Source organism: Neoarius graeffei, chromosome 1, assembly GCF_027579695.1.
Source record: "Neoarius graeffei isolate fNeoGra1 chromosome 1, fNeoGra1.pri, whole genome shotgun sequence".
In the NCBI taxonomy this organism is placed as follows: domain Eukaryota; kingdom Metazoa; phylum Chordata; class Actinopteri; order Siluriformes; family Ariidae; genus Neoarius; species Neoarius graeffei.
Genome location: NC_083569.1, coordinates 78,657,756 through 78,674,481, shown reverse-complemented (window position 1 = coordinate 78,674,481; position 16,726 = coordinate 78,657,756). Strand labels below are relative to the sequence as shown.

At 42.9% G+C, this 16,726-nt stretch overlaps 1 protein-coding gene across 1 annotated transcript; it reads right to left on the bottom strand.

The window, feature by feature from the left end:
• Positions 1-7,348: 7,348 nt before the first annotated feature.
• LOC132893000 (ras-related protein Rab-39B-like) lies at positions 7,349-15,714 on the bottom strand. Its single transcript, XM_060931704.1, has 3 exons — positions 15,594-15,714; positions 11,404-11,624; positions 7,349-8,327 (listed from the first exon to the last, which is right to left on the bottom strand). Exons 2-3 carry the CDS (start codon positions 11,616-11,618, stop codon positions 7,901-7,903), a joined length of 642 nt encoding a protein of 213 aa, XP_060787687.1. The 5' UTR covers positions 11,619-11,624; positions 15,594-15,714; the 3' UTR covers positions 7,349-7,900.
• Between the last annotated feature and the right edge of the window lie 1,012 nt (positions 15,715-16,726).

The window sequence follows — 16,726 nt, the reverse complement described above, 5'->3', positions numbered from 1 at the left end:
TTGGGAAATGCCAAAAATCGCACAGCCAAAAAATCGTACGTCCGGTTGTGACCTAGGCTTTAGACAGGATGCCAATCCATCACAGGGCTAACACAGAAATGAACAACCATTCACACCTGCATACACACATTTTGGGCAATTTACAGTAAGCAGATCACTTGATGTCTTTGGACTGTAGGAGGAAACCCATGCAGGCACACATGCCCCTTTTCCACCAAAGCAGTTCCAGGGCTGGTTCGGGGCCAGTGCTTAGTTTGGAACCGGGTTTTCTGTTTCCACTGACAAAGAACTGGCTCTGGGGCCAGAAAAACCGGTTCCAGGCTAGCATCAACTCTCTGCTGGGCCAGAGGAAAGAACCGCTTACGTCAGCGGGGGGGCGGAGTTGTTAAGATTGACAACAATAACAAGATCGCCATTTTTAAGCGACGAGAAGCAGCAGCTGTACAAACGCGAAGTCAGCCATTATTATTATTGTTGTTGCTGCTGCTGCTTCTTCCGTGTTGTTTTTGCTTCGATATTCGCGCCAAGGTTTATGCAAACATAGCGACGTAACTGACGTATACAGCAACGTAATGACGTGGCTTCCCTTAGCACCGTGAGCTATGGAAAAGCAAACTGGTTCTCAGCTGGCTCGCAAGTTGAACGAGTTGTGAACCAGCACTGGCCCCGAACCAGCCCTGGAACTGATTTGGTGGAAAAGGGGTAAAAGAGAACATACAAACTCCACATGGACAGGCCTCAGTCGAGTGTGAGACTTGAACCCAGAACCTTTTTGCTGTGAAGTGATAGTACTAACCATCGTGCAGCTCCATAATGTTGAGAATAACTAACACACACAAAAAAATGCATTCAGCAGCAGGTCTGCAGGTGGGAGTATGTTGTTGATGAGGGGTCAGAGAAGGACGGTCAGATTGGTTCAAGCTGACAGGAAATCTACAGTATCTCAAATAACCATTCTTTATAGCCATGGTGAGCAGAAAAACATCTCAGAGAACACAACACTTTTTGAACCTTGAGGCAGATGGACATCAGCAGATCACTTCCAGTTCTGCATGTCAACCAAGAACAGTAATCTGAGGCTACACTGGGCACAGAGTCACCAGTTGATGGTTGGAAAGATGTTGCTTAATCTTTTTCTGTCTTCAGCTATCCAGCTCGTTTCTGTTCTTGGGTGGCAGTAGTGGAACCTGATGCTGTATCATTTTATGCACGGTGTTGACGCTACATGATTGGCTGGTTGGAAATGGTGAGCGTATATTTGGTGCATTGTTGAAAAATGATTCTTTAATATTTATCCTTCAGTATAATATGAGCAGCATGTTTTAAAATATTATTTTAGAATGCAGCATCAACAATAATCCTAATATCATTACACGTCATTCCGTGGTTTCCAAGTACTGCTTTGTCCAAATTTCAGACTACTGCCATTGTGCCTTTTATTTAGTTGTCCGCCCAAGTTTACATGCTTGTATGAGTGTTGAATAAATAGCAGACTTTTTGATGGATTATTTGCCAAATCAGGAGTGTTAAGTTTCAGAATCTTGACTGTTTCAACACCAATTTGGAAAAGATTGAGCAACCTAAGACTACTGAACACAAGTACGTTTTAAATAATATGCATAGAAACACTTTATGGGTTTGTCCAAGGAATCAGATGAGGGGGGGGGGATATTACATTATATTACATTACACACATACACCTCATTTAATAAGTAATACAGTTTTAATTCTAAAACCATGAGTATTACTTACCAGTGTCCAGCTGTCTGCAATGATTTAAAGCTATGATACCACGATGTTGGAGGCATGACCACTGAAAATACTGCCTCCAGAATTTCAATTCATGAGGTACAGCAGTGGTGTTTGTCAGCTTCACCGAATTCAAATTCCAACATGTCTTAATGCATGGACATGTAAGATATTTATCTCCTAGGCATGCTGTTGGAGTTGTGGACCCAAAAAAATTTATTTCACTGCCATTTAGGCTGAATCCAAGTACCAAGTTTTATGTCTCTATGACTTAGGAATTGTTCTCCATCAGAATATCTCTTAAAAAAACACACACACACTAGATTAACAAGCTCTGCATGTCAACATGTCTGTAAAAAGTCATACACTGCCTGGCCAAAATAAAAGTTGCCATTTGGATTTAAATAATCAAATACATTAGAGTCCTTGATTGGATAATGACTGCAATGATTAATATGTTTCAGTCGGGAATAATTCTTTTAACCCTAATTGATGCAGTGAGTAGCTTCTCATTTCTTAAAGTGTATGTAATGCCTTTTTGTAATGCTTTAAAATTAATATACACCATTAGTACCGACCAAAATGAATTAATAAAGCAGGGGAAAAATATTATTTATTTATATCTACTGATAAATTGCTGCTTCCAGATCCTGGAAAAAGGCAGCCTTACCCCAGGGCTAATTTTGCATGACGTCACGTGTGGGACCCTGGTTATCTGGGTCATTTTGGTTCATCTGACTCCGTGCTTGTTTACGCGCTGAAATTTGATATTGTTGTTGGAATCTTACAGAGATAACGATGGGAAAGCGCTGCATTGTGTTTGGATGTTCAAATCCATATACAACAGGACATTCAGTTCACAAATTTCCAAGAAATTACACTAATCTAAAGCGAGAGGGGGTGATGCAGGCAGATTTCGTGTCGCCTACTAATAATAAATCTGATTCATCAAATGTTCATCACCACCAGAATGACCATATGGGAATTATTAGAGCAAAAAGAAACCCATTGATTTAATAAACATTTGATCTGACATTTGGACAGTTCATCGATTCCCCTGTTATCTCACTGTCTCTCTCACACACACACAGAGTGCACCAGAGGCAGGATTATGAGCAACATTTACATGCTTGCGACATCTGATCTCATCATATCTAGCACTTTAACAGGAAGAAAAATGCACGCGAGCAATCATCATTATTAACTAAAATGTGTTAAATGCTCTCAGATTGCAAGACTTTTTTTTTTTTAGTTTTGTTCAGGAAAACATGAAAAGTAACCATTATGTTCTGCACATCTATCTATCTATCTATCGATCAATCCGTCTTGTATGCTACAGAGGAAGACTGTCGTGAACTGGCAGTTTCTCATCTTGGGGGCTTGAAAAGATAACCATTTACTCCAGAATATCCTTGATAGTCATCTGCCCCTTCATCCAACATATAAGAATCCCAATCACTATCAGAATTCTCTCCAAAACGTGATTCCATATCGAGACTGCTCTAACCACTGCTGCACACATGAACGAAATTGATACCCGGATTGTTACACGTGTGACATCATGCATCCCTTCGGGATCTTCCGGTTCAGTCCTGGCAGATTCCGTGAAAATCAGCTGATCTTATTGATTCTCCATCAATGTATGGCCTTTTGGATCCGTTATGGTTTGAAAACACGTAGTCAATCAACATAATGATTATTGTTTTGTACAAGAAAAAAGTGGGGTTTAGGGACATTAAATTCATTTGAAACAACCATATCGTAAGACATATGTGATTTGTGGAAAAGATGTTACTGTGTTTCAGAAGGGTCAAATTATTGGCCTGCATCAAGCTGACAATAACTACGGTGGTTGCTGAAATGACAGGAATTGGGTTAAGAACTGTCCAATGCATTAAAACCTGGAAGGATAGTGGTGAGCCATCAAGTTTGTGGATGGAAAAAGATCCTGACTGACCATGAGCAGAGATCACTTAAATGCTATGTGAAGAAAAAAAAATTGACAGTAGAACTCACGGTAATGCTTAATAGTGAAGAGCATTTCCACACTCGTAATGCAACGAGAACTCACAGGATTGGGACTAAACAGCTGTCTCAATAAGAAAACCACTTGTTAGTGAGACTAAGCAGGAGAAAAGTCTTCAATTTGCTTGGGAGCATAAAGATTGGATTCTGGAGTAATGGAAAAAAGGTAATGTGGTCTGATGAGTCCAGATTGACCCTATTCCTGAGTGATGGGAGTCTCAGGGTAAGAAAGGAAGCACATGAAGCAATACATCCATCATGCATAGTGTCCACTGTACAAGTCTCTGGAGGCAGTGAGATGATCTGGGGTTGCTTCAGTTGGTCAGTTCGAGGCTCAGCAATGTTATGGGGCAATAAAATGAAGTCAGCTGATGACCTGAATGGACTGAATGACCAGGTCATCACCACATCAATGGAGTTTTTCTTCCCTGATGGCACGGGCATAAAATTACAGCTCAGATTGTGAAAGAGTGGTTCAGGGAGCATGAGGAATCATTTTCACACACGAATTAACCACCACAGGGTTCCGACCTTAACCCCATTGAACGTCTTTGGGATGTGCTGGAGAAGACTTTACAGAGTGGTTTGACTCTCCCATCCTCAACACAAGATCTCGGTGAAAAATTAATGCAACTCTGGATGGAAATAAATGTTGTGATGTTGCATAAGGTTGTTGAAACTATGCCACGGCAAATGCGTTCCATAATCAAGGCTAAAGGTGTTCCAACGAAATATTAGTATGTACAACTTTTTTTTTTTTTTGGTAGGGCAGTGTATTCTGAAACACTTTTTCATCCACTGGTCCACCAAAAGGTTGCAACACAAGACCTAACGACTCCATTTGAGGAATTCATTATTTAGAAAAAAAAAAAGCTCCATTTTTTTTTTTGTCGTAGTATTTTAATCTGTAGTACATCAAGTTATGAAAGAGGTACAGAGTGTTTTACAACTGTTTGTACATACACTCATCATTAATATTCCAGTCCTCATGAGCTCAGATTCACTTGCACCAGGAAACAAACCGTGACTGAAGCCCAATTCAAAATGTGCATCGGTGCTGCGAGGATTTAATTGACAGGATTAAATCCAGCACTGTGGCTAAAGCTGCACAATATGGATACATCACGAAACAAAATGTAATAATTGCTATCTGTTCAGTTGTCAGACTGTAGAGGACGATATTGTGATCTTTATTACCATGCAATATATTATTGTGCAGCCTTAAGGATAACAGAATTAATTCAGTCAAAGCAGCAGTGTGTACTACAGTCTGGCCCAGTTAGATGTGCTTGATAGAGCAATTTATGATGAGAATCAGCATTTTTACTGTTATACGTGTCTGGACTTGGAAAGGGGAAGAAACTGGTTAGTATAACAGGGTTGAAAAAGGTGTTTGTAAAAATAACAGTGCAAACCAATCGCTCATATAAGGTGCTTGAGTTGTTAAGAGTGAAATTTACAGTTTATTGTCCCTGAAGCACCTGATAGGGTTACGGTTTAAAAATATTTCCTTTTTCATAATGGAGATGTGTCATGGTATTTGTCATAGTGCACCTCGTTTCCAAGTTCCTCTTTCTTTTTATTTACAAGCTGACATACAGTGGTGCTTGAAAGTTTATGAAACCTTTAGAATTTTTTATATTTCTGCATAAATATGACCTAAAACATCATCAGATGTTCACAAAAGTCCTAAAAGTAGATAAAGAGAACCCAGTTAAACAAATGAGACAAAAATATTATACTTGATCATTTATTTATTGAGGAAAATGATCCAATATTACATATCTGTGAGTGGCAAAAGTATGTGAACCTCTAGGATTAGCAGTTAATTTGAAGGTGAAATTAGGAGTCAGGTGTTTTCAATCAATGGGACGACAATCAGGTGTGAGTGGGCACACTGACAAGCCAGAAGGCTATTGGAAAAATGTTTTGTGGATGGATGAGACCAAAATAGAACTTTTTGGTTGAAATGAGAAGCATTATGTTTGGAGAAAGGAAAACACTACATTCCAACATAAGAACCTTATCCCATCTGTGAAACATGGTGGTGGTAGTATCATGGTTTGGGCCTGTTTTGCTGCATCTGGGCCAGGATGGCTTGCCATCATTGATGGAACAATGAATTCTGAATTATACCAGCGAATTCTAAAGGAAAATGTCAGGACATCTGTCCATGAGCTGAATCTCAAGAGAAGGTGGGTCATGCAGCAAGACAACGACCCTAAGCACACAAGTCGTTCTACCAAAGAATGGTTAAAGAAGAATAAAGTGAATGTTTTGGAATGGCCAAGTCAAAGTCCTGACCTTAATCCAATCGAAATGTTGTGGAAGGACCTGAAGCAAGCAGTTCATGTGAGGAAACCCACCAACATCCCAGAGTTGAAGCTGTTCTGTATGGAGGAATGGGCTAAAATTCCTCCAAGCCAGTGTGCAGGACTGATCAACAGTTACCGCAAACGTTTAGTTGCAGTTATTGCTGCACAAGGGGGTCACACCAGATACTGAAAGCAAAGGTTCACATACTTTTGCCACCCACAGATATGTAATATTGGATTATTTAACTCAATAAATAAATGACCAAGTATAATATTTTTGTCTCATTTGTTTAACTGGGTTCTCTTTATCTACTTTTAGGACTTGTGTGAAAATCTGATGTTGTTTTAGGTCATATTTATGCAGAAATATAGAAAATTCTAAAGGGTTCACAAACTTTCAAGCACCACTGTAAATCCCTTTGGTAAGTTCACAAAAGCATAAGTTTAGGATTCACTTTCGTAAATGTATGTTAAGCAACAGGTTTTCCAATGTGTCAAAAAAAAAAAAAAGAAAAACCAGGCAGGACTTTGTTGATATGAATGTTGATTTGTAACCTTAAAGGAACAGTCCACCGTACTTCCATAATGAAATATGCTCTTATCTGAATTGAGACGAGTTGCTCCGTACCTCTCCGAGCTTTGCGCGACCTCCCAGTCAGTCAGACGCGCTGTCACTCCTGTTAGCAATGTAGCTAGGCTCAGCATGGCCAATGGTATTTTTTGGGGCTGTAGTTAGATGCGACCAAACTCTTCCGCGTTTTTCCCGTTTACATAGGTTTATATGACCAGTGATATGAAACAAGTTCAGTTACACAAATTGAAACGTAGCGATTTTCTATGCTATGGAAAGTGCGCACTATAATGACAGGCGTACTAACACCTTCTGCGCGCTTCGGCAGCGCATTGATACGGAGCTCAGATATCAATGCGCTGCCGAAGCGCGCAGAAGGTGTTAGTACGCCTGTCATTATAGTGCGGACTTTCCATAGCATAGAAAATCGCTACGTTTCAATTTGTGTAACTGAACTTGTTTCATATCACTGGTCATATAAACCTATGTAAACAGGAAAAACGCGGAAGAGTTTGGTCGCATCTAACTACAGCCCCCAAAAATACCATTGGCCATGCTGAGCCTAGCTACATTGCTAACAGGAGTGACAGCGCGTCTGACTGACTGGGAGGTCGCGCAAAGCTCGGAGAGGTACGGAGCAGCTCGTCTCAATTCAGATAAGAGCATATTTCATTATGGAAGTACGGTGGACTGTTCCTTTAATGCTCAGGCCTGGTTTGTGTGTTATGTGGTATATTGCAATACACCAATTTCATTCATTTTACCATTGATATGTGTCACATGTGCACCTCGACCAAACTAATATACAGTCCAGTCTTTTTTCCTCAAGCAGCATTTCAGCATCCTGAGCTCAGTAGTTCAGTTAAAAGTCCTTGCTTTGGGCTATTCTCTCATGGAAACATCTGTGCATGTCTACAGAAGACCCAGTCTCTAAAGGCTGTTTACCCTCAAGGGTAACATGTCATGGCTTTCAAGTGATTGAGACGTGTGTAAGGTGCTGGACTAAGGTTCTGATTGGTTGTTTTGTTTTTTAAGAAAAGAGGCTGAAGGAGCTGAAATGTGTGTCAGTGTTCCCTGTTTTGTAAATGGTTAGTTATAAGGAGCAGTAACTAGCGGAGAACCAGAGGGTGAAGACTCGGGACCATTCAGCAGGCAGGGAAGGAGTAATGTCACAAGTGAGGATTGAAGTTTGCCTTTTTATTCTGACGTTTTGAGTCTGAATGTTAAGGTTCTAGATGTCTCAGCAGAAGCACCGGCGCTCATTCTTTGTCACCTCCTCAGATGAGTGCACCACGTTGGGCACGAAGCCGCTCCGCACACCCTCCCAGTCTTCCTGAATGGTGATGTCTCCATGTTTGACCAGCTCAAAGATGTCACGTGTCAGCTCGGTGAACGCCCTCTCGACGTTGATGGCATCGCATGCCGAAGTCTCCACATAGCGCATGCCGCAAATGGTCGCCAGCTTCTCGGCCTCATGCCGGGAGACCTGACGCTGCGCCTCCAGATCACACTTGTGGCCCACCAGCACGAAGACGATGGTGTGTGGTTGCACATGGCTGCGTGCCTCTTCCAGCCACTCGCGAACATTCTGAAATGAGCGGCGGTTTGTGATATCAAACAGCAGCAAGCCTCCCACTGAGTTACGGTAGTATGCTCTAGTAATGGACCTGTGGAAAGCATGAAGCAGCTGTGAGTGATTCTGAGGAAATCGTGTGCACACTGTGAGGTCAAAACTCATCACTGGTTTGAGAGTAGTGAACTAGGATCAGCTCCGTGTTAAGAATGGAACTGCGATAGTTATGACTAATGGGCAAAAACAGATACAGATGAAGCACTAGGATTTTAAAAGGTATGGTTCGGGGTGAAAAAAAACAACTCCTTTACAAGTTTTTAAAATTATATAACCCAAACGTCAACTAAAACGTGTTTTGTGCCTGACCCTTGCTTCATTTGCTTTGCACTGGATCTCTGGGGCTAACAAGTCACTAAAATCTCTCACTACATTATTTCCAGAAATACAGGACTGTAAATACCTGTCTTAAACGGCATTCAGCTTTTAAGTGACCTGGATGGCTTGCTGATGTTGTTTAGGGCACAGCAAATGGACAATTACACTGTGTGTCCAAATGTGTACCTTTTAGTAACAATTTAAATTCTTTGCGTGTTCACAGCCATTCACTGGTCACCTGACTAAACCGTTCATGATCATTTCTGCTCTGAAAAAAAAATTTCAATATCTAAAATGCCAAAACATTTTTGGCATATCTCTGTCGAGTTACACATCAATCCTGAACCACCAGTGATGCTGATCTCTCCTGCTCTTCGGACCTGCCTGATCCATCCTAATGCCCTACTTCTGGCTGGAGTCTCATCACATTGCTCCTGCGATGATGGCCCTTATGGACAGCCCCTGATCCATCCTAATGCCCTACTTCTGGCTGGAGTCTCATCACATTGCTCCTGCAATGATGGCCCTTATGGACAGCCCCTGATCCATCCTAATGCCCTACTTCTGGCTGGAGTCTCATCACATTGCTCCTGCGGTGATGGCCCTTATGGACAGCCCCTGATCCATCCTAACGCCCTACTTCTGGATGGAGTCTCATCACATTGCTCCTGCGATGATGGCCCTTATGGACAGCCCCTGATCCATCCTAACGCCCTACTTCTGGCTGGAGTCTCATCACATTGCTCCTGCGATGATGGCCCTTATGGACAGGCCCTGATCCATCCTAACGCCTTACTTCTGGCTGGAGTCTCATCACATTGCTTCTGCGATGATGGTCCTTATGGACAGGCCCTGATCCATCCTAATGCCCTACTTCTGGCTGGAGTCTCATCACATTGCTCCTGCGATGATGGCCCTTATGGACAGCCCCTGATCCATCCTAATGCCCTACTTCTGGCTGGAGTCTCATCACATTGCTCCTGCAATGATGGCCCTTATGGACAGCCCCTGATCCATCCTAATGCCCTACTTCTGGCTGGAGTCTCATCACATTGCTCCTGCGGTGATGGCCCTTATGGACAGCCCCTGATCCATCCTAACGCCCTACTTCTGGATGGAGTCTCATCACATTGCTCCTGCGATGATGGCCCTTATGGACAGCCCCTGATCCATCCTAACGCCCTACTTCTGGCTGGAGTCTCATCACATTGCTCCTGCGATGATGGCCCTTATGGACAGCCCCTGATCCATCCTAACGCCTTACTTCTGGCTGGAGTCTCATCACATTGCTTCTGCGATGATGGTCCTTATGGACAGGCCCTGATCCATCCTAATGCCCTACTTCTGGCTGGAGTCTCATCACATTGCTTCTGCGATGATGGTCCTTATGGACAGGCCCTGATCCATCCTAACGCCCTACTTCTGGCTGGAGTCTCATCACATTGCTTCTGCGATGATGGTCCTTATGGACAGGCCCTGATCCATCCTAATGCCCTACTTCTGGCTGGAGTCTCATCACATCACTCCTTTAGAAGACAGCCCCATATGGACAGTTGAAAGTCACACTTGGAAGATGGCTCTGGACACTTACAGATTTGCTATGATGACTGAGGCTACAATTGCCATGATAACTTTCAGACTGCAGTTGTCATGAACAGTTTTGCACTCAAGTTTCCATCAATGACTAGCTATTAACGTCAACAAAATAGACTTCATGTTAAAACTATAATGAATTTCCTGGTTAACAGTTATACTTTGTGACTATATACCGTAGGACACTGTTATAGAAGCAAGTTATTTATAATCACGCTATCTGTTATCACCCAAATGAGGATGGGTTCCCTTTTGAGTCTGCTTCCTCTCAAGGTTTCTTCCTCATGTCATCTGAGGGAGTTTTTCCTTGCCACTGTCGCCTCAGGCTTGCTCATCAGGGATAAAATTATCTGATATGTTTAAAAAGTCTTTATTTTTCTATAAAGCTGCTTTGTGACAATATTGGTTGTTAAAAGCACTTAAAACACTGTCATGGTGAATGTAAATTTGTTAAAACATGAATTTAAAGATCCTAAATGACTTGAACATGGCCAAGTCTGAAAACTAAGAGCATAGAGAGTAATAGGTTTATCAAAGCACTGATTTGGAGATGCTGGAAAAAGATATATAAAGAGATTTAAAGAGTTTTGTCTGTCTGGGGGCGTCGTGGCTCAGGTGGATGGGGCGCTGTGCCGTGGATCCGGGGACCCGGGTTCGGTTCCGGCCCGGGGTTGTTTCCCGATCCCTCCCCGTCTCTCTCTCCTGCTCATTTCCTGTCTCTGCACTGTCCTGTCCAATAAGGGTGAAAAAGGCCCAAAGAAATCTTTAAAGAGTTTTGTCTACAGGTTCATTAGAATAACACTTGAGCAACAAAAACAGCTTTGTGTAGGCGCCTATGTATCAAGGAAATAACATGCCTCAATGAATCACGCCGATCAGAAATATCTCATTGACGTAAGTACAGGTTTGTCACCAATGAAGGAGTGTACAGACATTCAACCATCAGAGGAAAAATGCCTCCGTGTGCTTGCCAAGGGGACAGCCATCTTTGGGATAAAGATAGCTGTAAAAACCTGATGAGTTGTCTACTGAAGGTTCAAAGGCATTGTGTAACAGAAGTTTATTTATTGCTTTCATCCCTGTCGAATCAAAACACCCTAAATGTATACAGTATGTGCACTTATTTCATTATTGATTTTTCCAGTGCTTTTGTATCTTTTGAATACAGTCAGTAAATATCCATCAGTTAGTTCCTACAATACCTGAAGCGTTCCTGACCCGCCGTATCCCAAATCTGGAGCTTTATGCGTTTCCCTGGCTCGATCTCAACCAGGCGAGAGAAGAAATCCACACCAACTGTCGGGTCAGACACTTGTGCAAACCGCCCCTCTGTGAAGCGTCTTATCAAACATGATTTACCAACCGTGGAGTCACCGATGACGATCAGACGAAACTGGTAAAGCCATATTGTCTCCATGTCTATCTGTGGAGATCAGGTGGGGAAAGAGTTAATTGGTGCACACATACAGTAAATATACTATAGCCTAAAGACACATCAGATTACTTCCCTGACTGGATTTCCCAAACTGGAATGTTGTTGCAATGCCATTTGTTCAAACCAAGAATTTTATACTGTACCCCAAAGTCTAGTGTCCTAAAACATTACATTTCTGGGCCCTTTACAAATACACTATGTTTGTCTGAGTCCTCTCGCCATCTCTCTCGGAAGTGCAAACTTTGTAGCCCAGGTCTCCACCGAGGCCTCCTGTTACAGCCAGTTCAACTCGTCAGGACCACAGTATAATATACGCTCACCGGACACTTTATTAGGAACACCCATCCACTTGCTGATTTATGCAGTTCTCTAATCAGCCGATCCCTTGACAGCAGCACGATGCATAAAATCGTGCAGATACAAATCTTCAGTTAATGTTCACTTCAAACATCAGAATGGGAAAAATTGTGATCTCAGAGTGTGACTTTCACCCTGGTATGGGTGTTGGTTTGAGCCAGATGGACTGGTTTGAGTATTTCAGAAACTGCTGATCTCCTGGGGTTTTCACACACAACAGTTTCTAGAGTTTACACAGAATGGTGCAGGGGGGACACTGAGTGAGCGACAGCCTTGTTGAGAGGTCAGAGGAAAATGGCCAGATTGGTTCGAGCTGCCAGGAAGGATAATGTAACTCATAGCAACTCTTTACAACCGTGGTGAACAGAAAAGCATCTCAGCATGCAACAGCAGAAGAGCACACTGGGTTCCAGTCCTGCAGCCAAGAACAGGAATCTTAGCATCAAGAGCAAGTTCCTATTAAATTGGATGGTGAGTGTATAGGGCAGGGAAAATCCAGGACCACAGCAGGAAGCCTCTGTTGTTGGAAACTTCTTTGCCTGCTGGAATGGTTTCTACTTCGTGTTATAAGCATTTAATTTAGAATGTCCTTTATTAGTATTATTAGTAAGGGTATTATTATTAGAATGACCTGAGACTGGTATATATGTAGGCTAATCCATGAAAAGAATTGGATGAAATATTTTCTAATTTGACATTTTTGGATTCGATGCACCAACAGACATTTTGCTCTGAACATATAGCGATGACCAATAACATCCATCCATCCATTATCTGTAGCCGCTTATCCTGTTCTACTGGGTCGCAGGAGACTGGTATATATGTAGGCTAGTCCATGAAAAGAATCAGATAAAATATTTTCTAATTTGACATTTTCGGACTCAATGCACCGACAGACATTTTGCTCTGAACATATGGCGATGACCAATAACATCCAAGCATTATCTATAGCCGCTTATTCTGTGCAGGGTCGCAGGCGAGCTGGAGCCTACCCTAGCTGACTACGGGCGAGAGGCGGGGTACACCCTGGACAAGTCACCAGGTCATCGCAGGGCTGATACATAGACACAGACAACCATTCACACTCACATTCACATCTACGGTCAATTTAGAGTCACCAGTTAACCTAACCGACCGACTAGTGGCCTAGTGGTAGCATGTCCGCCTCTCGATCGGGAGATCGTGAGTTCTGTTCACAGTCAGGTCATACCAAAGACCATCATAAAAATGGTACCTACTGCCATCTGGCAAGGCACGCTGCAATACAGATGTGCATGGGGAGTTAAACTCTCGTGGTTACCAGAGGACTAGCCCCCCACTGTAACCCTAGCTATGTAATAGGCGAGAGGCCGAGGGCTATGGAAACGGAGATCGGCGCTGCCCGATGCGCCACATACAGGTTGGGCCTGGTTAGTACTTGAGTGGGAGACTGCCTAGGAATACCAGGTACTGTAAGGCGTGGGAAGGACTTTGACTTTTGACTTTGAGTTAACCTAACCTGCATGTCTTTGGACTGTCGAGGAAACCCACAGCGAGAACATGCAGACTCCACACAGAAAGGCCCTCACTGGCCACTGGGCTCGAACCCAGGACCTTCTTGCTGTGAGACAACAGTGCTAACCACTACCACCGACCAGTAATATGTCTTTAACCAAACTTGTCTTGAAACCCATGTTAAAATGATTTGCATAACTTGCCACAAGAAGTTCAGCGCTCTAATAGCCTATTGGGCGGCACGGTGGTGTAGTGGTTAGCAAGAAGCTTCTGGGTTCGAGCCCAGAGAGCCTTTCTGTGTGGAGTTTGCATGTTCTCCCTGTGCCTGCGTGGGTTTCCTCCGGGTGCTCCGGTTTCCCCTACAGTCCAAAGACATGCAGTTAGGTTAATATGGGACGGCCTTGGGCTGAGGTGCCCTTGAGTGAGGCACCTAAGTCCCTACTGCTCCCCGGGCGCTGTTAAGGAGCAATTCCAGCGTTATGGACGTGACACTTGAACTCAAAATGGCAACAAATGACCCAGTGCATGCTTTATTGTCTCCCAGTATTTAAACAGGTGTTGCATATTTTAAGGCTGTACCATACTGGAGAAGTGATAGAACAAGAACAATTCCCATAGTACATCTAGGGCATGCCAGAAAACGCCAATAAAAGATGCGTTATGGATGTGACAGAAAAAGTATCACTTTTCTTGGGTGACTGTACATTTTTATCAAACTCTGTGAAATTGTAAACCTAATGTCGAAATGGAGATATCCATTTGATAGAGGGGTCCAAGGTGAATATTAAAAAATCTTTGTTTAAAATATTTTGTATTTCATGCAGAGTTTCGGAAGGAAAAGTCAGCGTTATGGATGTGACGAAATTCCGTTATGGATGTGACGCGTCTGAAATAGACATGGCATATGTTTAGAAAATCAGCAATTTAACCACCATAACCCTTTGAAAAACTCCCTAAATATCAGCTAAAACTATCAAAGTTCTTAAATAATATTTAGGATGGCTATTGTTTTGCTGTTTTGTGGATTTTAGCATACATTTCTGTGGCTTGTGGCAATAATATAGAATTGTACATGATCAAAGTTGATTTTAGCTTGGGGTTTACATTATAAGAAAGAAAGACTGACAGTGACATATTAGGTTGGTTACAAATTGGTTCAACTTATTCACATCTGTAAAATACAGGCCTAGGTGATATCTCTGGGAGTGGTTTTGATGTATTACATGTTGCTTTATTTTTGCATGGTGAGGTTGACATTTACATGGAATTGCCCTAACATGGCTGCCCACTGCTCTGGGTATGTGTGTGCGTTCACTGCTTCAGATGGGTTAAATGCAGAGAGGAATTTCACAAGTGTGCTTTCTTTTTTTTCTTCTTGTTATTCTTTTTAAAAGCGTGAATTCTGTACATCCTGACTTATGAGATATTTCACAAGCTCTAAATATCTTGGGTTTTGTTTTTCTATTGATAGTAGAGTGATTTATAGCTGTAACCAGGCCTCTGATTGTCAGCTCTTACACAGCAAAAAAACAAAACTCAGGGCTGGAGTCACAGAGTGATGTTTCTGATTCAAGCTGAGGCTGTGTGTGTTTAATTCAACACTGTCTGTGTTGTCCTAATTTAATGCTGGGTATTCAGAGAGTGTCCAAACACGCAGGGATCAGCCGCAACCCTGCTCTCTCATACCGGAAGTGAGGCGGTTGCCATGGGGAGCGTTTATCTGCTGGAGCTACATAAACAACATGCTCATTATGGGATGGGCCATGAGTGATCCTGATCTTATATTCAGCTTATAACGCTTTATATCGCATATTCTCTGAGATTATAGTGCTGTCTTGTGTGTTATTAAGCTAAAAGACCCAAACTAAACTAATAGTAATAATAATAATAATGAGATAATAATATGACAGCTTAATAGTATAAACACAAACCATGTAAACCTAGAAATACAACTGATTTATGACCAAAATAGGCCTATCATATATACATTTACAAGCTCCTGTTTATTATCTTAGCATTACAGATGTTTATTTAAGGATGTTACAGAGTCAAAGGGGGAAAAAAACAAAAAACACATGCAAGCCCAGGTTAGATTAGTTGACTTACGGTGTCTGGTCGGGTTGATCAGAGCTTAGTGAACCCAAAAGCCATGGTCCTGCAGGATGATGGACTTTCTAGAAAGCTCACACACACATATATGAGGAGGCAAAGCAGCTCACACACACCCTGCTCAGTGTCTAACAGCTCACAGGGCAGCAGGAAGCGACTGCAGCCGAGTGCAGGAAAGGAAACGGAGATCTGATCTCACACCAAGCCAACAAAACACTTCCTGCAGAAATCTCAGCCATGAAGAAGTCTGAACAGTAATGACGCCTTTCTGGGGTGTCGGGCTCCATGCAGGCTTTAGACCCAGTGCAATGTTTGGGAATTGTGCTGATGAAATGGCACCAGGACCACAGACATCACACTGCCTGACTCATCCCGCATCAGCACCACTACCGTAAATCAGCTAAAAGAGGCGCAGCGGTGAAACAGTGGCCTTTCAGCTTGAACTGCAAACACATGATTCAGTTTATTCCCTTCTTACGACACCCTGTCAGTTTTAAGAAAGAGCAGGAGTTCGGGAACATTTTGCAACTAGGACTGATGATCCTGGATATGACTGATTTTATGATTAATACACATATTAATCATAAAATTAGCAGCACGGTGGTGTAGTGGTTAGCGCGGTCGCTTCACAGCAAGAAGGTCCGGGTTCGAGCCCCGTGGCCGGCGAGGGCCTTTCTGTGCGGAGTTTGCATGTTCTCCCCGTGTCCGTGTGGGTTTCCTCCGGGTGCTCTGGTTTCCCCCACAGTCCAAAGACATGCAGGTTAGGTTAACTGGTGACCCTAAATTGAGCGTAGGTGTGAATGTGGGTGTGAATGGTTGTCTGTGTCTATGTGTCAGCCCTGCGATGACCTGGCGACTTGTCCAGGGTGTACCCCGCCTTTCGCCCGTAGTCAGCTGGGATAGGCTCCAGCTTGCCTGCGACCCTGTAGAACAGGATAAAGCAGCTAGAGATAATGAGATGAGATGAGACAATAGTATAAAGTGACCTGTGGAATTAGGAAATCTCATCTCATCATCTCTAGCCGCTTTATCCTGTTCTACAGGGTCGCAGGCAAGCTGGAGCCTATCCCAGCTGACTACAGGCGAAAGGCGGGGTACACCCTGGACAAGTCGCCAGGTCATCACAGGGC

Excerpts from the sequence above, each read along its gene's own strand:
- LOC132893000 (XM_060931704.1), bottom strand. The coding sequence starts at position 11,618 with ATGGAGACAATATGGCTTTACCAGTTTCGTCTGATCGTCATCGGTGAC. Across the intron at positions 8,328-11,403 it reads GCGGGTCAGGAACGCTTCAG|GTCCATTACTAGAGCATACT; the intron begins GTATTGTAGGAA and ends TGCTTTCCACAG.